Source organism: Dama dama, chromosome 23 (assembly GCF_033118175.1).
Source record: "Dama dama isolate Ldn47 chromosome 23, ASM3311817v1, whole genome shotgun sequence".
NCBI lineage: Eukaryota > Metazoa > Chordata > Mammalia > Artiodactyla > Cervidae > Dama > Dama dama.
This window is the reverse complement of record NC_083703.1, coordinates 57,667,712-57,693,865: the sequence shown is the minus strand read 5'-3', so window position 1 is coordinate 57,693,865 and position 26,154 is coordinate 57,667,712. Positions and strand designations below refer to the sequence as shown.

At 45.5% G+C, this 26,154-nt stretch overlaps 1 protein-coding gene across 6 annotated transcripts in view; it reads left to right on the top strand.

The window, feature by feature from the left end:
• Positions 1 to 20,694, top strand: part of GNAS (GNAS complex locus) — a 53,635-nt gene extending 32,941 nt beyond the window's left edge. For 2 of the 6 annotated variants that reach the window (XM_061126919.1, XM_061126918.1), the window contains 12 exons: positions 6,129 to 6,201; positions 9,148 to 9,192; positions 13,467 to 13,521; positions 13,608 to 13,727; positions 15,491 to 15,588; positions 18,733 to 18,787; positions 18,919 to 18,992; positions 19,115 to 19,173; positions 19,282 to 19,402; positions 19,558 to 19,688; positions 19,904 to 19,971; positions 20,194 to 20,694. In XM_061126919.1, coding sequence (XP_060982902.1) covers positions 6,129 to 6,201; positions 9,148 to 9,192; positions 13,467 to 13,521; positions 13,608 to 13,727; positions 15,491 to 15,588; positions 18,733 to 18,787; positions 18,919 to 18,992; positions 19,115 to 19,173; positions 19,282 to 19,402; positions 19,558 to 19,688; positions 19,904 to 19,971; positions 20,194 to 20,340 — 1,046 coding nt within the window. In that variant the 3' untranslated portion in view covers positions 20,341 to 20,694. Of the gene's footprint in view, positions 1 to 2,251; positions 2,436 to 6,128; positions 6,202 to 9,147; positions 9,193 to 13,463; positions 13,522 to 13,607; positions 13,728 to 15,490; positions 15,589 to 18,732; positions 18,788 to 18,918; positions 18,993 to 19,114; positions 19,174 to 19,281; positions 19,403 to 19,557; positions 19,689 to 19,903; positions 19,972 to 20,193 lie in introns of those variants that run through there. The other 4 variants (XM_061126920.1, XM_061126921.1, XM_061126924.1 and 1 more) reach the window with 4 other exon arrangements.
• The last annotated feature ends 5,460 nt before the right edge of the window (positions 20,695 to 26,154 follow it).

The window sequence follows — 26,154 nt, the reverse complement described above, 5'->3', positions numbered from 1 at the left end:
ACAGCCACGGGGGCCGGGACAGGGCAGGGGCGCCCCGGCGCTACCGCCCTGCCCGAGCCTGCGGGGCACCCCCCAATTCTCTTTCTTCTCTTCTCTTTTCTCCATTGGCGTGCCCAAGAGCCTAACCAAGGAGCGTCTGAGGGTAACAGCAAACTCGTGCCATCGCGCCTTCTGCACTTTTTCTTTTTTGAGTTGTTTGACATTTCTTGGTGCTTTTTGATTTCTCGTATTGTTGGGTGCTTTTTGGTTTGTTCTCGCCCCCTTTTCGTTTGCTCATCCGTTTTGGCGCTAACTCTTAGGCAGCCAGCCCAGCAGCCCGGACGAAGCCCGGCAGCCGCGCTCCGCGGCCCCCCGGGACAGAGCCGCGGGGATCGCAACAGACTCCCCCGACACGGGGCGCACGGGGTCCGGCCAGCCCGAGGCCGGGGGCAAACAGGGCGCCCGGGCCAGGCGAGAGCCAGGCACCCCGAGGTGGCCAAGCCATCATGCTGAAGATGGCCATGAAACTCAAAGCTCGAGCGCTGGAGAGCGAGAGGAAGACAGCGTTGGCTGCGGCCGAGGTGGCTGCCGAAGCTGCGGCGGTGGCTGCAGCGCTGGCCGAGCAGCGCGCGTCGCGGAAGAAAGGGGTCGCCGAGAAGCCCCCGAAGAAGTCGGAGCAAGAGGCGCCCGGCGAGAAGTTGCTGACCGAAAAAGAGCGGCGGAAGATGGAGAAGAAGCTGCTGGAGCAGAGAAAAAAAGAGGAGAAGAAGAAGGAGAAGGAGAGGAAGAAGTTGGAGAAGATGCAGAAGAAGATGAAGAAGAAGGGGCTAGAAGCCCAGGAGGCGGCCCGAGGCCCGGAGGCCGCCGCCGCGGCCGGCGCCGCCGCCGCCGTCGAGGGCGCCGCGGAGGGCGCCGCCGGGGTCGGCGTGGGCGCCGGCGCCGGGGCCACGAGTAGGATCTGGATTGAGTGGGACACGGACTCAAGTGACGAGGACGACGACTACGACGACGACGAGGTCGACGACGACTACGACGACTTGTTCGACGCCCTGCGAGGATTCAGGAGCGCCATGTGGGGGTCTGGGCGGCTGGAGATGAGCGCGCTGAGCGCCCACCTGCCACTGCTGACCTTCCTGGTCTTCTCTGCGCGCAACCCCGCGTGGGTGCTGGACTTTCTAATGCACCCGAACCCGGACGAGGGCCGCGGCTGCGGCTTCTTTTTCGGGGCGACCTGCTGCTTCCGAATGTTCCTGGGCTGCGCCTTCTTCTCCTTCGTGGGCGGCCCGGCCAAGCGCAGAGGCCGAGGGCACTCTGGGGCCTCGAGTGCCTTCGGGTCCGGCCCTGGCGCCCGTCGCCGGGGGCGCGAGGAGCGGCTCATCTAAGTCAGACCCCCCGCCCCCGCCCCCAGACACCACCATCGCTGTGTAGTGTGGAGTTTTATTGAGTATTTGTGTATGTGTGTTTGGACACATTTTCTTTTTCGGTTGCTCTGTCCTTTGGTTCGTGCTCGCCTCGCTTTTTCCACACTTCCCTGCTCTCTAGCTCTCTCTATGTCTCTCACTTCTTTTCGAAAATTTTCCTAAGTCCGGGCTCTGGCTCGCACTCCCTCCCCTTCCGCCCACCCCGGCCCCTCGGCGGCGCCCGCGGGAGGGGAGGGGGGCGCTCGGCCTCGGGGGCCGCAGGGCGACGCGGCCCGGGGGGTGGAGCGTTGGCGTCGTGCGAGGGGTCGTCACCGGCTCGGAGACGCCCCCTCTCCCCCCGGAGGCCGGGCCCGCTTGGGGCCCAAGCCAGGGGGGGCGAGGGGGCGTCTCCCGGGCCTGTCCCGTCCCGGGCCGGACGCGGGCGGAGGGACCCCCCTCCCCGGGTACCCGGGGGGGGCGCCTCCCTCCGCCAGCTCCCGCCCTCCCCGCCGCCGCGGCCGCTCCTCATCCCTCCTCCTCCTCCTTCCACCCCCCTCGCCGCCGCCGCCTCCGCCTCCCCCCGCCTCCCCCCGCCCGCCGCGGAGCTCTGGGTCGGGGCGGCGGCGGGGCTCCGGCCGAGGCAATAAGAGCGGCGGCGGCGGCAGCGGCGGCAGCAGCGCCCGCAGCTCCGTCTCAGGTCCGCCTCGCTCCGCGGCGGCCATCAGACCCCTGGGCTCAAGCTCGAGGGGTTGGGAGCCGCGCGCTCTGCTCGAACACAGCGACACCGCCCTCCCCGCGCGCTCCTCCCCGAGGAGCCGAGTCCGCGCCCGGCCCGCCCGCCCGGTGCTGCCCCGGCCCTCTCGGCCCGCGTGAGGCCGCCCGCGCCCGGCCCCGCCGCCGCCGCCGCCGCCGCCGCCATGGGCTGTCTCGGAAACAGCAAGACCGAGGACCAGCGCAACGAGGAGAAGGCGCAGCGCGAGGCCAACAAGAAGATCGAGAAGCAGCTGCAGAAGGACAAGCAGGTCTACCGGGCCACGCACCGTCTGCTGCTGCTGGGTAAGGGCGGGGCGGGGGGCGCCGGCCCGGCCCGGGGGGGCCCCTCAGGGCGCCCCGCAGGCCGCGCGCGCCGAGCCCGCCCCTCGCCCCGGGCGCGCGCTCCCGAGCCCGCCGCCCGCCCGCGGGCTCAGCCTCTGGGGGGCGAGGCCGGAAGGGGGACCCCGGGGCGCCATTCGGCCGGGCGGGGGCCTGAAATAGGGCGGGGGGCCGTGGCGACGCGGGCGCGGGGCTCCCTGCCCTCGCCGCCCGCTCCCGGTCTCTCTCCCGTCTTCCCCGCGCCCTCCTCTCTCTCTCTCTCTCTCTCTCTCTCTCTGTCTCCGCGAGGCCTACACGGCGCCGGGGCTTCGGGTGCGTGTTGGGGAGGGGGAGGGGGAGTCCCACAGGGCTCGGGAGACTGCGACAAAAAGAGGGTTTCGGGGACAGGAAATGGGGTGGCGGGCCACGGGAGGGGGACCCGCCTCCGTGGGGTGTGTGATTTGTCGGGAGAGGGACAGGGAGAAAGCCAGCCAGCCGGGTGGGGGGCACGCCGCGGTGGCGGAGGGGCCTCGTCGAGGGGAGGTTCGGCGGGGGAAGTGGCCGTAGAGAGTTGGGGGGGGCGGGTGACATCAGCCCCTCGGAAGGGCTCCGGGTGGTAAAGGTGGTGCAGCGAGGGGGAGGGGGCGCGGGCGAGTCGTGGCGCCGGAGCCGAGGGGGGGGCGGGGGGCGGGAGGAGGCTGCGCGGCGGCCGCTGGGCGCGACTTGGTGCGTTTGGGGCAGGACACCCTGTGTGCGCGGAGCAGACGTGTCCCGGGCCGGGTCGGGCCGTGGAAGGAAGCGAAGGAGAATCGAATAAAATAAGGCCGAAAAAAAAAAAATGGAGTTAGTACGCTGAAGTGCCCAGTGAAGCCAAATGACACGTCATTTTACAGTATGACCTTTTTTTCCCCTTCCAGATATGCAGGCTTTTTGAAAAGCAGAGAAGAGAATTAATTGTAGCAGCTGCCGCCCACCCCCCCCCCCAACAGCAGCGCCCCCCCCCCCCCCATAAACCATTAGCACACACACATTTTCCTGTTAGTCGGCCACATTGAGAGCGCTTTGTGAAAAAAGGAGAAAAAAAAAAAAAGACATGCACAAATCAAAACTGGAAAATGACATTTGTCTGTAAATGGCTTCTTGGTCTGGAAATGGCGTGGTTTTTTTTTTTTTTGTCCTTTTCAAGGTGGGGGGGCGGGGAGGGAATCCAGCGCACTTGAAGGAGAAGACTTTTTTTCCAGGTGGAAGGAGAGGAGAATACATTAATTAGTAGTTTGTCAAGTGACATTTGGTTGTTCGGTTTGGGGTTTTCTCTTTTGATTGCGGTTTTTCATCTTTGGCAAAAAAATAAATAAAGGCATGGGGGGGGGGGCTGTTAACTCTAAGGAGATGGCCTTTCCCCCATTTTTCTTAAAGGTGCTGATTTGGAAAAATAAAAGAAGCATAAAAGAAATTGTTGAAATGACCAGAAGAATTACACAAGCATTAATTAGCATGGAAGTTTTCCACTTCCTTAGTAATTTGGCTATCTGAGTGAATTTGCTAGGTTAAGACCTAGTTCAGGGTCACATATCAACAAAAGAGCTTGATTATAAAGAATAAAATGTAAAGGGCTGTTTTTCCTTTGTGGTGGCGTCTCCTTTGCTTTTGGGGGACGGGTCATGTCTTTGTTCTCCTGGGTCCAGATTTATGTAAAGCAGAAAATTATTAAGTGAAAATAAGTCTCTTTGGTGTTTATGCATTTGCAATTACAGTAATTAAATGGTACCTATGTTGAGCTGTTGTCAAAACTTCTAAAGGTGGAATTATGGTGTGTGAATATTAATTGCATATAACTTGATTTCAAAGTATAAGCCTAGAAAAGTCTAGAATCTTATCTAGGAACACTCTTGCTATCTGAATACTTATTTTAAATAAGTGATGCGAATGGTACCTTAAATTTCTAACACCTTTGCACAGTGATCATAGTCTCCCCTTAATTTGAGACTGTTAACTCTGAATGCACCGGGCATCACTAGGCTAACCTGCCCCAGGTGTCCTAATCCTATTATCATAAAAAAACCTCTGGCATGGGGCTTTGCAGCCCGGGTCAGTGCCACGCATTTTACATCTTTAAATGGTGATTCTCACCAAGTGATGCCCCCTACCCAAAAAAGGAGGAAACATAATGATGCCCAGGATCCTCTTTTTTTAATTTATGAAATAAAATTTCAATTACAGGGCCACAGAAGACCTTGCAGTAGTTTTTCAGTTTCTCTGATTTCCTAAATGTGGAAACTGAGGCACGGACCTCTGTGCATGTAAAAGAGGTGCTACGAATTTTAACACGAAACAAGAATATTGGAGATTCTGATTAATATTATGTATTCTCTTCAATAGTACCGTTAATATTTTAATTTGTGAGAGTTAGGCTCATTAAGATAGAATGTTTGCTTTGAAATCAATGTTTCTGTGGAAACTAATTTTAACTTTTTATAGATATTGATTACAGCCTTGTGAAAAGGCAAGAGAAGGAGGAATGCTTTGCTCTCTGGGCAGTAAAACAATAAAAAGTGAAGAGGGGCTAAAAAACCAAATAGGTTTGTGTGGGAGAGGGGCAAAAATTGCCCACTCAGGATTATTTGTTGGAGAGAGTATCCATTTACAGAGGCCGAGAAACTAGCAATCCTCCTCCTAGCTTGGTGGAACTATGTTTTTTCCATAAAATACATGTTTTTACAAATTTAAGGTGATTTCAAATGGGGGCATACGCCCTTTTTCTAGCTCTGTTAGTCGTGAAGGGCTTGGAATCATTGAAAATTCAGTCGTTTTCAGGAATATTTTCCCTTATGATTAAAGTCTTGTCCTTTTTAACATGTTATTAATAGGGTTGTTCTCAAGCACTATATTTAAATATTTTTCAAGAAGACAGCAAATCGATGGTCTTTCATCTCCCCCCCCACCCCCAAATGGTTGTTATATCCAGAGAGGGTTTAGCTTTAGAAAAATAAAGTTTGCAGTGAAAGGGGGGAGGGGTGTGGAGAAGTGGATCAAATGGAATATTGTGGGGCTAAGGGGGTGGTTTTTAAGTAGCCCAGGGGACAAGAACCCTGCAGACAAAACAGCTACTTTGAGAAAATGTTGGCGAGCTGCTGCGTCAGTTTAGATCTGGGGGCACCATAGGGGTCTGGGCATTGTCTGTGAACCCTGGGGTATTTTAACCATGAAACAGCTGACAAACAATGAATTATGTGCCCATATACATTAAGGTGTACGTTTTACCAGTGAACGCTCGTAGTTCAAAGATCCAGTTTCATAGTTATAACTGTAATTTTCTTACCTCCCCCCACCATGACAAAATTGCATCATTCTGTGCCCACCCCACAAATTTTAAAACAACTAAAACAAAGAAAACACCTAAACAAACCAAAACCTTTAATTCTTGTTTGTTGTTCCGATGGTGAAATACTGCAGGTACACACAAAGTTGGATGTTTATTTCATTTTTTCTGCGTCGAAATGTCAAGGAAATTTGCACGTCTCTTATTTTGCTTGTTTTGCGTGTTGCTTCTATGAAGAAAACAGCAGTAGTGTCTCCTCTCTCCCTCTCTCTCTCTCCCTCTCTCTCCCTCTCTCTCCTCCTTGCCCAAAGTGTGTAAAATGCCTCTTTCTTAACCTGAGACTTACTTTCATTTTCTAGGTGCTGGAGAATCTGGTAAAAGCACCATTGTGAAGCAAATGAGGATCCTGCATGTTAATGGGTTTAATGGAGAGTAAGTGTCAAATCTGTACCAAGGGCAAGGTCAGAGTACCACATTTTAGACTAACCTTTAGGAAGTTTAGGTAGCTTTTAGGGACTGGGCAGCCAATGTCCGCTTAATTTTTTCAGCCCACATATCAGGAAAGAGCTCTTTCGGGGCTCTTTTCCTCCATTTTTACTCTCTGGTGCAGCAACAAGCAGTAATAGTAATAAAGCCCCTGTGTTGGCCCCATGACAGGTCTGCGGTAGGTTTTGGTGCAGTGGGTCTCCAACGTGGCTGACAGCAGCCCTGGCCATCCGTTTGCCTGGCCACGCTGACCACTGCAGAGCTGGTCCCCACCCCCAGCACATTGCAGCGCAATGCACCAGTGCAGGATGTTTTAAACTATTAGGGAAACATTGTTTCAATAATATTCTCACATAAAACAAAGTGGGAAGAGTCAGCCCTTGTTAGTAATTCTTCATTCCCCCGCCCCCCCTTTGGAATTATCACGGGCAAATCATCATTTCCCTTTTTAAAAATCGATGATCTTGCCTAAATAAAACAAAAAGATATTTAAATAATGGAAAGGCTGGGAGTTAGGTACTTCCGGCCAGACCTAGGGGCACTTTTGCCTTTGAAAAGTCCTTCAAGGCATCTTGCTTTAGGACAATGTGACAATACCGCAGTGAGAATAAAGGTGAAAAGAGAGAGTGCATATATGAAGATGTAAACTATAGAGAAGAATGCAAATAAGGGGCATAGGTCTCCCCAGACCCACCTGTACTTTCACGAGGGCTGGTAAGGGTAGTTAACCTTACAGTCACTTGCAGGCACTGGTTTGCAGTTAACTAGTTGGTTAGCAGTCCTATTCCTTTTCTTAAACCTGGGCTCAATTTAAAATTGCATTCCCCTTAAGTTTCCAAAGGGGAGGTTGAGTCAGAGGGGCATAGTTTTAATTCAGTTATGCACCAACCCCTCCCTCCAGCAAACTAATAAAGACCAGTTACTGTCTCCTACTATACACTTACACAGGGGAAAACAGGGATGAATTTTATCACCTATTAGAAGTAAAAGAACTGCGGGAGGCAGCTCTTTATGGAAAATTCTAGAATTTCTCAGACCAAATAATCACCGAGGGGTAAGGTAGAGAAAAGGATGACATCATCCATACAAATGGACATTTAGTTTAGGATGCTTTTTTAAGTTTAAAATTTAGAGGGATGAGCTCCTTTTACCAGTTTTATGAATGGCTCTCCCAATGAGTTACCGGTATTCAAGTACATGTTGATTAAGTCACGTTCATATGTCACAAACCAATTCTGAAATTCTTAATTTGACACACCTTTCGGTAAAGCCCTGCCACCAGAGACTGCTGCCTGTCAATTAAAACAAAAAGCCTGAAATAGGCTTTTTGCTGTGATTTTGTAATTTAAAGAAAAACCTTGCATAATTTTCCCTCCAGCAACTTTCCGGGGAGCGCTGCTTCAGGAGGCTTGTTAAGCAAAAATAATTTGACCATGTACCCTCTAGATAAATATTTTGATTAAAACTGGATGTGGCCTGCATTTTTAAAAGGATGCAGCAGCCACTGTTTACCTTAGCTCAGGTCCAATAGAAGATAGGACATCCTTGAAATAATTCACTTAAAGTTTTATTACTCTCTGGATTGCCCTAAAATTGTTTAATTTTTAGAGAAAAGTTTCTCCCCCCTAAGTGAGCCTGTCTGTAATGCAGACGAGGCATTTAAACCAGCACTTCTCTTTTCTGAGTTGTTTTTTTTTTTTTTTTCCCGAAAGAGGAAGAGACATTCCCAGTTTGCCTGTTTGTAGAGGAAGCCATAGGTAATCTCTGAGGATGTTAAATTTAGCCTGTGAAAGTGACATACAGGGGAATTCTTTATGTGAGCCTAGAAACCTTATTTTTATCTCATACAAATGAGCCTCCTTTTTTCTTTTTCCTCGCTGCGGTATTGCAACAAAGGCGGTTTCCTTCTCCACTAGGAATTCCCTGCCAAGTGAGGACATCCGTCCACCCAAGGGGTTTCTGTGTGGTGGCTCAGGGTCTCTGCCTCCTTGCTCCGTAAACGTGCGCTTTGTCAGGGCTGGGCTGAGCTATTATATTTGCCTTAACTGTCCGCAGACTGCTGTGCCGAGTACCTCTGCATATTAATCTGACCTTCACAAACACAGAGGTCAAATGCGGATTTTCCTAACTCAACGCTAGCTAACTGTCTTCCTTACATTTCGGGGTGAGGGGAGTGCCATTAACACTGGATGAGCTAATAAGCTAATCAATTACAACACCTGGTATACAGCTTAAGCCATCCTGCCCCTCCCACCTCTAAGGAGGAGTTCCTGCCAATCACGAAGATTGGGTTTGGGGAGGGAGGGGCTTGGTGGTAGTGGGTTTTATTCTTTTTAATTTTTTTTTTTTTGCTGTGTGCCTCACAGTTCAGGCACACTTTTAATTGATGACAATTTGTGGGGAACAATTGTATAGAAATAAAAACATAGGTAGCTGCCCAAGTCCAAGAAGGGAGGGAATTAATAATGCACCAGGAAAACACGGGCCCAAAATCATGGACCTTTGTGTGTTCAGTACAACACGGCGAATGAGGTCTTGGGACCATCAGGGGCCTTACGCGCTGCTATATTCTCCAAAGAACTGTGAGATAAATCACTGCGTTAGCTCCCTGATGCATGTACATTTAGTGAAAGCACAGGAAAATAATTATCCGTCCCTCCTGTACCTGACGGAAGTCTCCAGAGGGTTCTGCTAATGCTGCAGTGAAGGTGTGGAATTCTTCCCTCCATGGCCTGCAGTCTCAGTAGACGTGCCAATTTAGCCATGAAGGCGACCTAAGAATTAACGGGAGGATGGCGGCCGTTTGTTTAGGAATGTAGGGAGGCTGTGTGGGGTTTTTGTGAAATTGCGGTGCCTTGCAGATTAGGTGAGCTTTCAATCTCTCTTTAAAAGGGGCGGCGAAGAGGACCCGCAGGCTGCAAGGAGCAACAGCGATGGGTAGGCACATTGAAAAACAGAAAAACTTTCACACACACACACCTGATACACAAAGATCATACGGGGAAACAGGACACAGAGACCCGGGAAGAAAACCAAAATCATTTAAGGGCCATCAGCCATCTTGGGATATACATTTGCAAACAACACAATTTCTTGTCATTTCAGAGCAAATGAAGTGCAAAACAGGTGTTTTTTTTTTGGTTTTTTTTTGGTTTTTTTTTTTTTGGCCATCTTTAAAGTATAATTAGATCTAGCTGGGGGAAAGCTATAGACTTAAGCATTAAGACGGTCAGTTTAGGATTTCAAAAATCGATAGTTTCTATCCCCCACCCCCAGCTCTCCATTTGAATTGGCTACTTATTTTAAAAACTGGCTACTTGTTTTTAAAACTACTAAATTCTATCTACCCTGTGGCTGGTCTGATGTTAAAATTTCAGACCTCTTTGGGGAAAACAAAAATCTTTTTACCTCTATGAAAATACATGGTGCCGCACCGTCCTTAATTGGGCGGGGGGAGATAAATGCTTGGCACCTTGAGGAGGAGGGAGGTCATTGTTGAGAATGATCTCGAAAAGTCTCTGGTCTTTTTTAAATTGCCATTTTATCGAGTGGACAGGAAATTAATGATGGCCTCCATCTTTTTCCACTCATTATCAAATTATTTTTTTTTTCCTTCACTTCCTGCATCCGCGCACTGCCCATCACACTCACACATACACGCATGCCAGGTAACTTTCTCCAAGCACTGCTCTGCGTATTCAGCATGCAGTGAGGGAGCAGCTCTTTGTCCTGAGAACATTCAGAGCCAACTGACCTAGCCTAGGGCACCTCAAAAATAGCTTGTGACTTGGGAGGGGAGGGGCAAAGGAGACTGGGGGGTCGGGACCAAGTAACTGACACATGTTTGTTCATCTGTTTTTTTTAGACTATATAACCCCTAGATGATGGCTTCAATTTCTCATCTTCCCGGCTATGTCCTATCACACTTTGCATGCTGGAATTGCCCGTCTTAGGAACTTCTAATAAGAATACTATTCTGTTGTGGGGAGGGTGGGGGGATGGGGCCCCAATACCTAACTGCTAAAGATAACTAAAAAAAAAAAAAAAAAATTAAAAAAAAAAAAATCAACAAAAAAAAGTAATCCCTAATTGATAAATATGTAGTGTATCAACCACCCAAAGCATCTACATAAACAGTGATTGACAGCTTACTGTACCAAAAGTTGGCATTTGAGAGCTATGACCCCTCTCTATTGAACCACCTCCCTATTGAACCACCTCCCTATTGAACCACCTCCTGTGTACTTCCTAGATGCTATGCTAGATCCCTGACTGAACCCTACTAATAACTACTAATGGCCTGCTCTTCTATCTGTGACTCTGTTCTACAAGTAAAACTTAAGTATTAACAAATGTGATAAATAAAAATTCTCTGCATGTCTCAGCAATCCCTGTATCTTGCGTCTGTCTTCTGTCTTCCTTCTTTTGTCTGTCTGCCCACCCCCCAAAAAAAGAAAAGCATAAAGATAAAAGGTATAGGAGTCAGTATACAACATAGCCTTCCCCTACTTGGCGGGGTGGGGGTGGGGGGGTGACCATCTCTTAAAATTTGAACCCAGCATATAAAGCAGCCCTGATCTTAGGCTTTATACATGTTGGGGGGAGGGGGTGTTAAAAAATCCAAACAGTACTTCCAGCCCCCACTTTTCATCCATCAGAATTCTGTATGTAGTTGATATACATTTTGGCTTTCAGTACTTCAAAGACCTATGAAGAACTTTCTCTGAGAATGTCACAATCAATGTTAAATTCACTAAGCGATAGTAAAAATTATGATAGACCTGCCAACCCCCAGTATAATATCTCCATCTACATAGTAATTGCTTCAATGGAGGAATTTTTGTTTTAGTATTACACACCCGAATTAGATTTCAGATTTCTATTTTAGCTGTTTTATACTTGATATACTCCCACACCTATTCACATACGTAGATGAATACTGAACACGTTCTCAGAATATCTGTATTTAAGACTGGAAGTTTTCCAATTACCATACTACTACTTAGACCAAAATATCAAACTGAATGAAAGAACCAGGTTTCTGGAAATAACTTTTCTCTTGCTTTGGGCTCATTTGGGCATTAATACCCAGACATACATAATTTTAACTATTGTGGGACCTTAAAACCAAACCTCCAAGGCTCTCATTACTATGGAAATGGAGCTTCTTTCTAATGAATGGGAATGGGACTGTCCTGTGGGGTTTTAACTTTGAATTCCTGTATGCAGGTTGGGGACAAACACACGTCCAACGTCTAAATACCTGATTTAGGCCGTAGCGCCAAGTCGGGACACTATTAGTAATTTCAGAAACTCACAGAGGGGGTCAGAATGAGATCCCTTTAAATCTAGGCTGGTTGCATTAAGAGTCATGGGTTTGGGGCACAAATCCCCCACTCCTGGTTGGCAGCACAGCTCTCCTGGAGTTTTCCCGCCTTGCAGCACTTTTAATAAAGAGCCATGAGGGGGTTCCTGGTACCATCTGTAGCCCTGCACCCACAAAACATACCCCTCTAAAGCCCCTGATGAGGGCAGTACCTCTAAACTAGCTCCCCCCATTCAGATACGAGACGGGCAGTGTCTCAGTGGCCAGTTGCACCCTGGGGCAGGGATGAAATGAGATCATTCAGAAAACGAGAGCCCACCGCTCAAACGAATATGCAAAAGGATTATTTTGAAAGGAAAGGCCAGGTTCTCCGGGGGGCGGGGCTTTGCAGGCGATCACGTAGCCACACCCCCGACCCAGGAGCCGCCTCTGCTTCCCACGTCACACTGACCTCCCGGCTCGGCTGCTCTTGCTGTTAACAGCCCCTCTCCGCGTGTTCTCTACGCTGATGTCCTGTCGTGTCTTGACCCCTGGGGGGCTATGTGTTTAATAATTTCTACCTCCATCCCAGTACTCTAGGTGAATTAACCCCGTGAATACATCAACAACTGGATTCCAGAGATTTCTTTTAAAAATCCCCAGCAAGAAAAAGATAAGCCCTGTCCCCTTCTGCCTCTGTCACTGGGACCCTCCGTCCCGTCCCGTCCCCTGAGGACAGCACTGTGACATCTTTGTGACACCACTGTCACCTCCCAGGACCTGATACACAGTAGGTGTGTCGTGCATGTGGTCCAACCCCCTAGCCCACAGGTGACCCACTCTGGGCAATACTGTGGCAAGATTTATACTCTTAGCAAGACGTCCCTAACCCCTAAAGACACAACCCCAAAGAACCTTTCTTGGCTGTGTTTGATGATGGACAGTGTCTGAAGACATGGGGACAAGCACAACATCAGGGTTCTCCAGAGTCAAAGGGCCTTTACCTGTGGCCCCAGGGATCCTGAAAGTAGCTGGTTCCACACAAACCACACGTGCCCTCCCAGGTGTGCAAGTTAAAATCAGAATTAAAAAGTGAAGCCACTAACATCTACTTAACTATGGGGCATAGGCCACACTGCCTTCCTCCCCTTACCCCCACAAGTCCCAGATCTTAGACTTCCAGGGAGGGGTGGCAGAATTCCATTTTACCCTATTCACATCAAGGGATCAATGTATATTAACATCATCAACTAGAAATATTGTCCACTGCTGCTGGCCGCATAGAGGGACACACAATGCTTACAATAAATAAAAACAGGGCCCTTAAGTCTATAATTAACACTACCACCTACATTTCATTCACTGCTGGTCCCTACGCTAATTCAGTGACTGACGAAGCCCCAAGGCACACCATGGCCTTTCCCCACCTTCCTAACCCTATAATAACACCCCCACCCCCACCAAAAGCTTCAGGACAGGGATGCCTGGCCTGCTGCAGTCCATGGGTTGCAAAGAGTCAGACACAACTGAGAAACTGAACCCCAAATAGGGATGCTAATAAAGGCCAGTAGGAACCTTTTAGGAAGTGCTAGTATGCAGTGGGGGCCACAAGAGGGTAGAAGCCCCTCTGAATGGTAAATAACCAGTCCACACTTATGGTACAGTAGCTACAATCCTTATCTAGATGCTTGGGGTTCTGCCCCACTTGGGTGTGTCCTCAAGACACAATGGGTGGTTACCATTTGAAACCACCATTATTCAGGAACCTCCAACCTCAGCACAGATCTGAACCCCCCACTCTTTCGAGAACAGAATACTATTTTAGTTGGAAAGTCGTGATTGAAACGACACTGTGAGTCAACGTGATGCAATATGATTTTTTTTTTCCTTTTCAATCCCACTGTAGTGAGAAGGCCACCAAAGTGCAGGACATCAAAAACAACCTGAAAGAGGCCATTGAAGTACGTGCCTAGTCCTTTTCTGTCATTTCTTTTAGCCTCCCTTTCAGACAGTGCTCTCCCCCTGACCTTTGCTCCATCATTTTCAGACCATCGTGGCCGCCATGAGCAACCTGGTGCCCCCTGTGGAGCTGGCCAACCCTGAGAACCAGTTCAGAGTGGATTACATTCTGAGCGTGATGAACGTGCCGGACTTTGATTTCCCTCCCGTAAGCCAAGCCTGCACCCCCTCCCCACACCACCAGGGACTCCCCCACTACTCTTCCACAAAACCCAGTTTGCACACTGCCAGCAAAACCCAGTTCTTTGACACTGTTAGAAAACAGTTAACCCATTAAGAATCTTTAAATGACAGCAACAACTAGTAATAATCTTTAGGGCTTTTTTCAACACGATTGAGCAAAGTTCTGTCACCCCTTGTCAGTCTTGACCCACTCCTCTCCACAAGTAAACATCCCAGTTCAGTACTACTGTTCCCACTGCATTGGACAGTAAATTTTCACAGAAGAAAAAGTCATGAGCTGTGGCAGCCTTAATTATTCCCTTATACACGTCTTGTGACGAAGTACTATATGCTGAGTATGGCACAGAAATGCTAATCATCTAGCTGACTGAACCTATTCTGATATCAAGAAATGAAGTGCCAGCTCTGAATTTTATAAATGGGAGATATTCTCATTTTAGACAATTTGCCATTTAGCTGTTATTAAATTTTTTTCTAAAATAGTCCTTGCCTTGGGGCAAATGAAGTCTTTTCTCATTATTATTAATAAAAAAAATTACAAAAGGCCCTCACCTAAATGTCATAACACAGGGATTGTCTTCTCTGTTCCCTGGCTGGCGTGCAGGACACTTTTTGCACAGATTTGTCAGCTCCATAAAGAACTATTTTTAGGGAACAGAACCGCCCATGCCCTAAGCATATATGTTTTGACCCTTAGTGGGGGAAGAATAGTTTATAAGAGAGGAACAGGAAACAAGATGGAAAGATGGGCCAGTTTATAAGGTCCAGAAGGAAAAGACTTGTCTACGGCAAAAACAATGACTTATTGTTGCCTTTTGTCAGGATTTCGTGGGAATTTGTATTTGTATATTTTAAATGGGTTTGGCTGCAAACGTCTCCTATCCAGGAAGCAGTATTAATAAGTATGGCTAGGTGAATTCTCTTAAATAAGAAAAAATAGAAGAAGAGTCAAGCAGTAAACACAGCATACATAATGCCCAACACAGACTCTTCTGTGATTCTATAGCTCTAATAGGAGAAAAAAGGCAGCCCATTTAAAATGCACCAGGATGGTGACTCTTACGAGTCCTCCCGTTGAGCTTTTGACCCTTTTCTTGCTGCATTCACATTGCAGAAAAACCTTTTCTTCCCTTATAAGGGAAGATTGCCCCCATATAATTAAATATTTTTAATTTTTTTTTCATCAGATGACATATGAACTGTGACCTATTGCAGTTTAAAACCAGGCAGAGGTCATTTGCTCCTTTGATTGATAGGCATTGACTGACAAGGTCAGATTTGCCAATGACTCCCAATCATAATATTTCTTGCTAAAATTCACACTTCCCTGGAAGGAAAACTGCGGTCTCACCACATCTTCATAAATGAGATGTCTCATCTCCATGACATCAAATCATTTATTGGCAAAGTCCTAAGTAGCTTATATTCCTTCTAGGTAAGCAATTGTGTGAAGAAAGAAACTTATTCACTAGTTTAGTTTGGCCCTTCATCCCACTCCCAAAAAGTATAGGGTGAAAACTACCCAAGACCAGTAATCCACAATAAGAGATCAGCTGGTCTCAATTTCCAAATACGTGTAGCACGTCGAAGTTCTTTATGGGAACACTCACTCCTTAGTTTGCCTCGAAACGGAATAATCGCACCCAGGGTTGGTGGCAGGGTGAAGTCTGGTCTCACTTACTGGGAGCAGCCCCCGTGTCTGAACATTCCCTCTCTGTTCACTTCCAGGAATTCTACGAGCATGCCAAGGCTCTCTGGGAGGATGAAGGGGTGCGTGCCTGCTATGAGCGCTCCAACGAGTACCAGCTGATTGACTGCGCCCAGTAGTAAGTATACTGTCTCCGCATCAGTGCGCGCACACATGCACGCGCGCGCACACACACACACACACACACACACACACACACACACACAAACGCATGGAGAACATCCTAAAAACCACAACTCGCACTGTTCAAGTTACTTTTCAGAGAAGCCAGCCAGTTATTCCCACCTGCAGTTTGAAAGTTCTAGTCCAATTCACTGGTTTTATAAAGCCCTTAATTGCACTTTTTAGTGCAGTGACATTATTTTTAAACAAACAGGTAATGCCTGGTAGAGCAAAATGATAATTACCTACAGTAAAGTGATGTTCATAATTAATTACCTTGAAGTAATTAATTTAATTGACCTCAAAGCATGTGGGGAGATAGGACAGCTTTCACACTTTGGATAAGGTAGAACTATCATATTTTATTGCTGTAATTTAAAAACATAACAAAGAGGAACAGTGTGGCAAAAATAGGCCTACCCCCTCCTTCGTGGCCATTCCGTTGCTTGCTGTTTCTACTATCAGGTAAGTGACTGTGGTAGCTGCCAGAGTCCAATATGTCTAGTTCATCTAGAGTTGGGTATTGTGTTGAATTCCATTTTCTATCCTTATTGATTCATTCACACCGGGCTTAATTCAAGGATGCTCCCCCCATGGGGTCCTTGCTGTGTCCCTTCATGGGCTCTCTTCCAGTGATGGGGTAAACACAGCTGGAAAGTTGCCTTTTAAATAGTTTACGACCTTCCTTATCCTGTACATAATATAGCAAATATGTGATATTCAGAGCCATAAAAGATATTTTAAAGGTATCGTTTGTTTGCTGATGTTGCACAAATGTACTCAGCAGTCTCAGTTATCATATATTCTCAAGTTGGATTGTCTTTTATGACTAGGGGAAGGGCAAGAGATATTTGTGATGTTTCAGCCTCTCTTATGTAACTAACTGAAACACACACAATTTTGCTATTGAAAATATTAAGTAACCAGGAACACGGTACCCGGCTGGCTCACAAAAAGCTAAAATTGCATTACTTAGGAGCCCCACGCCTGAGGAACTTATGAAAACCACTTGAATAAACAGGAGGGAGGAAGAGGTGACAGTGCTCCAACTGCAAACACAAAGCAAGTGCCCCAGATTCCTGTTATCTACACATCACAAGAGCTTATGTTAGGGGCTGTGAAGCCTATCAATTTCTCTCTCCCTGGCCCTGCTTTCCCATTGGAAGTGCATTTGATTATTTTCAGTTGTCACACCTATAGCTATTTTGTGATTTCATATACAAGCAAATCTGTATATTTTTTCAACGAGTAAGAAAAAAAAAAAGTCCATCTTGGCCAGTCTCTGTGACATCCCCCCCCACCCCCACCCCCTCTTCAACAAAGTCTCTGATTTTCTCAAAAGTTTGAGCTTAAAGCTGGAAGTGCTAATTATAGTAATGCAAAACAAATGGAAATCCTGGAATTGTTTGCCTTTTGTAGTTTGGATCCAAGTCAGAAGTACAGGTACAAGATTAGAAGGATTTAACCATCCCGGTTTGGAGTGCTCTGGGAGGGGGGAGGGTGTAACAACTTCATTAATTAACAGTTTAGCCAGCTTTTTTTTTTTTAAATCTCACACCATTTAAAAGTTGTGTTGTTTTTTTTTTTTAAAGCAACATTCAATTACTCCTGCAACTTTATCTGAAAAAGGCAAATTTGCAGTTTATGGAAAGTTTTAAGGAAACTCTAAGAAAAAGAGAACACAGCTCAAATTTTATAAAATGTCTTCCCCAGACCAATGATTAAAAAGCAGCTCTGCCCCTGCAGTGACCAGTGTGTTTCTGGTTTCACTGCCTTTATGTTAAAAAGTTGATCTACTGCTACCTTGCCCATTTCTTAAGGTGCCTGTTTTTATTTGTTGAGCAGGGGTTTGGCTGGCCCCACTCCAGATGTCTCTCTCACAAGATTTGGTGCTGATGGTCTATTTTTAGAACTGTGGTTCTGTTGCCATGGCAACATGCTGGAGGCCAGGGCGGCTGGGGAGCTATTTCTGGACTGGTACTGTAATGTAAGACTGATTGGGCAAGTTAGTATATCCTCTAAGCCAGACTAACTTTAAACTGGTAAAAAGGAAGGAGGAAAGAAGAAAAAAAGGTACAGAATTTCTTTAAATAGACTTTTCTTTCTTTGTGATTTTCTTCCTCTGATTAGCCCACTTTAAAATAATTCCAGACCCCTCCCCCCAAGGAGGGGGGGGGGGGAAGCTGGTTTTAACATTAACACAGTAATTCGTGTTTTAAAAGTTATTTTTCCTAACAGTGTTATCTAGTCTGGCAACACAAGCGAGGTACTTTTTGCTTTGGAGACAGTGTATAGCTGTGGAGAGGGGGGTAGAAAACACTGCTTTTCCCGATAAAGCTTTCTCATCATTAAGGATGGCCCCTAAGACCTCCACCCCTCCACTGTGCAGTGCTCCCAGCCTGAATAAGGACCCCTAAGCTGGGTGGCTGTGAGGGTTTTTGAAAACGCTAAAGTTTAATATCTGGACTGTGCTATTTCATAGACCAAGTAGAACGGAAGGGAACTTTGTGTCTGTTTCCTGTTCAGTGTGGTAAGGGCCCAGCCCCTTCTTACAAGTAGAAGGAAGGGATACCCTTTCTGAGTAGCTCAAACAATCTCATTTTCATTAGTCCCTTGGGAGGGGAAAAAATCCTTGCTACTTTTAAATGTGCCATTTTTTTTTTTTTTTTCATTTTTTAAAACACTGCATGACAGGAAGGGTACAATTTTCAGACTACTTGCCATTTTAATCAAAGCCAAACAATTTGACTTTAACTCAGTCATTATCAAATGGCACAAAATCAATCAGCTGATTGATTTGCACAGAACTAGCCTTTTAAAATTAAAACAAGGCCAGGAGAGCCGACTCCGAGTTCCTGATTCCTAGACCTACTACTGCTCAGCCAGGTACATTTATCTTATATTATCTTTGCTCTAACCTCTCTAAAGCATAAGCTTGGAATCATAAGCTTCATGAACACACACAAAATTCTCACTGACTTAACGCCGTGGAACTGTGGGGTGATCATTTCCATTAGCTGGTCTTTGCAGAGAGGCAGGAATAGTGGGTGGACGAAGTGGCATGAGCATGTGGTCACCCTGGTGCCTCTTTTTCTCCCAGCTTCCTGGACAAGATTGATGTCATCAAGCAGGATGACTACGTGCCCAGCGACCAGGTACGCACACGTTCTCACATGCAGAGGACTCAGAACCCTCTGTCCCCACTAACTGGCAACTCCAGGTTGGCAGTTATTAACGGGTTTTAGTTGGTGTCACTGAGACCCCTTGACCTGAGATTCTGTTTTAGGATCTGCTTCGCTGCCGTGTCCTGACTTCTGGAATCTTTGAGACCAAGTTCCAGGTGGACAAAGTCAACTTCCAGTAAGTAAATGGTTCCCTTTAAAAAAAAAAAAAGATATCTTTTTTTATCGTTCCCTCTAGTAGGGAGAGCAGTGGACCATTGTTGACCCTTGGAGTGACCAGGTATCATTTCTCTCCTGCAGCATGTTTGACGTGGGCGGCCAGCGCGATGAACGCCGCAAATGGATCCAATGCTTCAATGGTATGGAAGCCATGTTCTTCTCTGCTCTTTAAGGACATTGTGCTTTTCTAATTGTTAAGGATCACTTTCTCTGATGACATGCCTTATGTGTGCTTTCTTGTGCTGAAGATGTGACTGCCATCATCTTCGTGGTTGCCAGCAGCAGCTACAACATGGTCATTCGGGAGGACAACCAGACCAACCGCCTGCAGGAGGCTCTGAACCTCTTCAAGAGCATCTGGAACAACAGGTTTGTGCAGTGACGGCCCCCTCCCATCTCCTCCCTACTGATGTCAAGGTCAATAGAAGAGAATCTTGTACAAGTTCTTGTGCAAGCATCTCAAACCACTTGCAAAAAGAATACTCTCTTTTCCTGGGCAATAAACCCGCTTCCCTCTTTCTTAGATGGCTGCGCACCATCTCTGTGATTCTGTTCCTCAACAAGCAAGATCTGCTGGCTGAGAAAGTCCTTGCTGGAAAATCGAAGATTGAGGACTACTTTCCAGAATTTGCTCGCTACACTACTCCTGAGGATGGTATGTATGGCCTTCTGCAGTTGATTAGTACCCATTGGTCCCATAGGGTCTTGCATATGTTAAAGATTTCTGTTCTTGATTTTAAAAATGAATGATCTGTAAGAATGGAACTCCACTTCCCCAGCCGCCACCACCATACTATAAGGGGCCTGTAGGGGGAGCAAAAGAATCTCATTCTAATTACTTAAGTAACAAAATATTTATATTCTTTGCAGCGACTCCCGAGCCCGGAGAGGACCCACGCGTGACCCGGGCCAAGTACTTCATTCGAGATGAATTTCTGGTGAGTAGAGACTGTTTACTTAATTCTAAATCTGAGGATCAAACCATCCAGTTCCTCCATGTTATTTCACCGATAGCCAGCGTGACTCTTAGACTTTGTGCCCGTCAGTTGGGGATTGTTTCAACATAATGTCAATAACTGGTGGGCAGAACGTGGTAGATGACATCTGCTGGTGAGTTACTGGCGAGGTGGCACTAACCACCATTCCTTCTGTCCCCACAGAGAATCAGCACTGCTAGTGGAGATGGGCGCCACTACTGCTACCCTCACTTCACCTGCGCTGTGGACACCGAGAACATCCGCCGTGTGTTCAACGACTGCCGTGACATCATCCAGCGCATGCACCTCCGTCAGTATGAGCTGCTCTAAGAAGGGAACCTCAAAATTTAGTTAAGGCCTTAAGCACAGTTAATTAAAAGTAAGATATAATTGTACACGCAGTTGATCACCCACCATAGGGCATGATTAACAAAGCAACCTTTCCTTTCCCTCAAGTGATTTTGCGAAACCCCCTTTACCCTACAGCTTGCTTAAATATTCTAAATTTAGAAAGCTTAAGGCGGCCTATAGATTAAGGTTAAGAAAAAAAGGCCACAAATGTTCCCTTCTCTCTTTAAGTAACTAATAGCAGCAAACAGAAATAAATGAAATAAATGCAGCAAATGAAATAAATATCGTGTTGTGCAGCATTAAAAAAATCAATAAAAATTAAATGTAAGCAAAGATGTGACTCCTGTGAATTATTTGCAGTTTCGAGCAAACACGCACTGTTCAGGGTTTGGACTACATCAAAAGTTGGGAGGCCCCCATGTTTAGGTGACAAGGTTCCAAGGTTGTAAGTGGGTGTAAAATCTTGCCACACTTTTTGTTGACCTAATCTTGGGTTTCTGAAAACAATTTTCAGAAAATACCAAATGTCCACCCTGTCCTCCCAAACCCATTCCCAGAAGAAAACCACTAAGGTCCATCAAAAAATTCTATACTTTGATCATTGCTGCCCTATCCAAGTATTGTACCAACTTATACCTTTATATACTATCTCATGGTGTGCCTACTTACCTACTCTCCCCAAAATAGGTGTCTGCTTTTCAGCTCTCTGTCCATCCAACATCTCAATTGGGTGGGAGGAATTTAGTAATGCAGTTTCAAATCAAGTGGATTTACTCAAGAAATAGTGTACAATGTATATTAAATCATCACACAGCACACACTATATTAAAATTTGTCAATTATAACTCAGTAAAAATGGTGCGGGGGGTGGTGGGAGGTAGGGGGTCGGGGAGGAATAAAGCTGGTACAAAGCTATCAAATAGTTACAAACAAATGGTATAGTGATTTGGGGAAAAATTAGGTTGGATCCCTATCTCATTCCATATATAAATGAACTCAATGTGCAGCAAACATGTATGTTTAAATACAGAAAGTTACTTTAAGGCTATCTTTACAATTAAAATCTTGGTTTATAGAAGGCCTCTCTAAGCATGACCTAAGATTAAAAAAATTTAAATGGGGGGAAGACTGTAAAAAAATTAAAATCAAATATGAATGGGGGCAGGGGTGGGAACTTGGTAAAAATATGAAAGAAAGGATTCATTTCCCTAATAGGCAAAGAGCTCTTAAACATTAATAAGTAAGCCCATCACAAAAATGGGCAAGGTACATGAACAAGCAATTTTACTTTTTAAGAAGTTACAAATAACTAATTACCGCTACCTCATCTCATACACAGATGAACTCAGTGGGTCAAACACATGTTTAAATATACAAATGTACTTTGAAAATAGTGATTTTTACAATTAAAATCTTAGTTTATAGAAGACCTCTCTAAGCATGACCTAAGGTTAAGAAATATAAAGCAGGAGTGGGGAGATGGGAGAGGACTGTACATAAAATATGAATCAGGGTGGGGGTAGGGGTGGAAACTGGGTAACAATATGTAAGAAAGAATTAATTATCCTAATTAGCAAAGAGCTCTTAAGAATTAATAAGCCATCACAAAAATGGGCAAGATACATGAACAAGCAATTTTAATTTTAAAAAAGCTGCAAATAACTATCTCTACCTCATCCCACACACAAATGAACTCAGTGTTGGTCAAACACATAAGTTGAAATACAAACATGTATGTTTAAAATGGCGATTTTTACAATTAAAATCTTAAGGAAGTCCCCTCTAAGCATGACCTCAGATTAAAAAAATATAAAGTGGGGGTGGGGAGGTGGGGTGGGAGACGGCTACACAAAACTTAAATAAGAATGGGGTTGGGGTGGACTCTGGGTAAAAATACATAAGAAAGGGTTAATTTCCCTAATAAGCAAAAAGCTCTTATTTAATAAGCCATCACAAAAATGGGCAAGATACATGAACAAGCAATTTTACTTTTTAAAAAAGTACAAATAACTAATTATCTCTACATCATCCCATACACAAATGAACTCAGTGTTGGGCAAACACATATGTTTAAACACAAACAGGTACTTTTAAAATGGTGATTTTTACAACTGAAATCTTAGTTTATAGAAGGCCCATCTAAGCATGACCTAAGATTAAAAAAATGTATAGTGGGAGTGGGGGATGGAGTAGGAGAGGGATGTATAAAATGTAAGATCAAATATGAATGGGGGTGGGGGTGGAACTGGGTAAAAATATGTAAGAAAGGATTAATTTGCCTAATAAGCAAAGAACCTCTAAGAATTAATAAGCAAGCCATCACAAAAATGGGCAAGGTATATGAACAAGCAATTTTACTTTTTAAAAAGGTACAAATAACTATCCCTACCCTCATTCCATACACAAATGGACTCAATGTGGGTCAAAAACATATATTTAAATATAAAAATATATCTTTAAAATGGCTACCTTAAAAATAAAATATTGGTTTATAGAAGGTATAAGCATGACATAAGATTTAAAAACCATAAAGGGGGGGTTGGCCAAGGAGAGTACAAAACTTAAATGTGAATGGGGGCGGGGGTGAAGACTGGGTAAAAATCTACAAAAACAGGTTAATTTCCCTCATAAGCAAAGAGTTAAGAATAAACAAGCCCATCAAAAAATGAGCAAGGTACAAGAACAAGCAATTTCACTTTCTAAAAAGGTACAACTAACTAACTAACATTGGGGAAACCATGCAGCTTCACTCATAATGAAGTGAAATACAAATAAAAATCTTACACCATTGCTGGGGGAGGGAATGGGCACCAGCACTCATGGGTCCCACACCAAACTCACTGAATCCTTGATGGGTTAAGGCGTGGACCTGAGATCCTCTTGGGCTCCCTATAGTCCTTCATCCCCAGGCTCATCCCTTAAGCTCATGGTCACCCATGGTGTGGCTTCCCAGAAGGTTGGGAGGGAGAGACCAGCTTACCCCCAGCATCAACCATTGCACCCTCTGAAACAGGCCAAATGGGACATCAGTTAAGTTGACTCTGTACATCAGGCCCAAACCCTATTTCCTGTTCTATTTTCCAGGTCAAATTAATCCCAGAAGTTACTCCTCAAGCTCAGTACTGCAGAGGTGAGCAAAGAGTGTGGCACCGAGGGCAAGAAAAGTAGCAAACACCCCCTATCCATTAACCTTCCCAAAGTTCCTATGTAACATTCATTCCACGTAAAAATTGTGTGCTTACTAGCGAGATTTCATCACAAAATGACACTCAAAAGCCACCCAAATGAACATACAATCGACATGACTGCCTGCTATGCAAATACATCCAAAGACCCCTTATATTCACATAATCCTCCAAAGTACCCCAAATAAACACTAAACCCTCGGCAACAACTACAGGACCAGCCCACCATAAAAACACCCATCCAGGTAAAGTGCTGGCAGAGAATAGCTCCCAAGCCCCTCTTCCAAGATGGCCGCCCGGAGGCCCCACCCACCCAGGGATTCTAGAACCTTCTCCGAATAATCCTCTTTCAGTTGCCATAGCGGTGGCCACATATCCATCACAGTTAGGAAACAAACTCTCAGGCTATAGAACATGTATACGTGAAAAATGCAATCCCAGAACCCCAGGCCCTTGCTGATCAAAACTGGCAGAGATTGTGATGACGTCCAGAAGGAAGGTAATAAGAATCACAGTTATCCAGCATCTACCAGGCACCCATCAGCGCCCAACCAAGCAAGGTCCGCTGTTTCCGCCGTTTTTACCAATGACTAAACATGGCCTAGAGAGGCCAAAGTAACTTGCCCCAAGAAAGGTTAGTAAGCAGGGAAGATGGGCTTCAAACTCAGGTAGCCAAAGCCCACTGTTTGGCTGCTATCTGGTCCTATAGTTGTAGACAATACGGGAAAAGAGAGAGGGTCTCCTGCTAGTCTTTCCAAGATGTCAGTTGTGGGGAGACCATGACCCAGGACCCCAAGGGGAAATCCTGCATGGCTCCATTGGATTCCATAGCCGGTGGTGATGGGGGTAGAGAGATTTGTGAGTAGGCAGCAGAGTGGAAGGGAGGAGTGTCCTGCTACCTCAGAGTGACACTGGACACAGGCCCCAACCCAGGGATTGAACCTGCATCTCCTATGTCTCCTGCATTGCAGGCAGATTCTTTACCACTAATAATAAACCACTAAGTGGCCTGATGAAGCTTTAGTTTGAAGAAGGTCTAGAATTTTTACCCATCTTCACTTTCAAAATTATCCCCAAAGAAATGGCCACCTCAGCACAGCCCTTCTATGTCAAATGGTATTCTCTTATCATAATGGTTTCTTGGACATTTTTTGGTCTTTTTACTCAACAAATAGAGAGTAGAGGATCTATGCCAGCCACTGGGAGTTCAGCTCTCATGGGATTTACATCTCTCAGGGGAGACATGCATTTACCAAATAAATAATTGAATTACAGATGATGACAAGGCCTCTGGGCTAGTAAACAGGTTGGGGGCAATGGGGAATGGGAACTATTGGAGGGATTCCACTTGAGATAGAATAGCCAGGGAGGGCTTTTTGGAAGAGGAGGCTTTTCTTACTGGAATACAGAGGATAAGAAGGAGCTGGTCATTTAAGTATGAGTTACCAGTAGCAAACATCACTCTTATTTATTGATATTAATTATTAAAATATTATTGTCAGCATTTATGGAACACTTTACTGGCACTTTATGTGCCAGACAGTGTCCTAGGCCCTTTATAGGGGTTATTCCACTTAATCATTTTGAAACCCTAGGAGGATGTACCCTATCATCCATGTAAGATGTGCCCAATCTGTTACCCCACTGTACAAAAATAAAAAAGGTAAAATATATCTAAGACATTGTGAATAATTTATGCAGACTATGCTTTTAACACTGGTTACACTATAAAGGTCATGAAATATTCACTTAATTAGTGTAACTGCTACTCAGGTTGCTAATAGAGAGTTGGGGAATTTAGTGTCTCTACGATAATTTTTCTATGTATTAACATTTATACACTATGAACAAAACAATTGTCTGATTTTGCCTGTCTTGTTCTCTGTATCAGTTAGGAATGTATTCAGCTACACATAACGGAACCTGACTTGGAGTGGAACAAACAGAGGCTTACATCTCTCACCAAGAATTCTGGAGGTAGGTGTTTCCTGGTTTTATCTCAGCAACTCATCAAATGGCAGAGCCAGTGCCTCCACAGTTCTCTTGGCTTCTCTCTCCCGGTTGCAAAATGGTATATCTTAGCCTAAAGCAGAAAGGAGAACAGGACGCCCCAATCAGCTCTTTCATCTGGAATGCACATGCTTTGTAGATGCCCTTCATTCTCTCTACCATATGAAATAGACAGAGATACCAGGATAGCAAGATAGTTACATGGCTAAATAAATAGCTAGCTAGCTAGCCAGCCAGCCAGCAAAGTATCTGTTCAATAACACTATTGCACATTCATGTGCGTGCGCACGCGCGCACACACACACACACACACACACACACACACACACGGATTTGTAATCTTTTGTTGCACGGACCTTAATGGAACACTTCCACCCAGAACCTGTTGTTTTTAAGGATTAGGGAATACAACAGGTAAAACATTCAAATCATAAAGGACTAACTTGCATAATTATATGTAAATCAGTTTGAAAGCTTGGATGAAATAGATAATTTTCCAGAAAAATACTGTTTAATCGAAATTGACTGGAGATCAAAAAAAAAAGAAAAAGACTAAGCGGACCATATAATATAGAAAAAAAAAAAAAAATACAGAGCC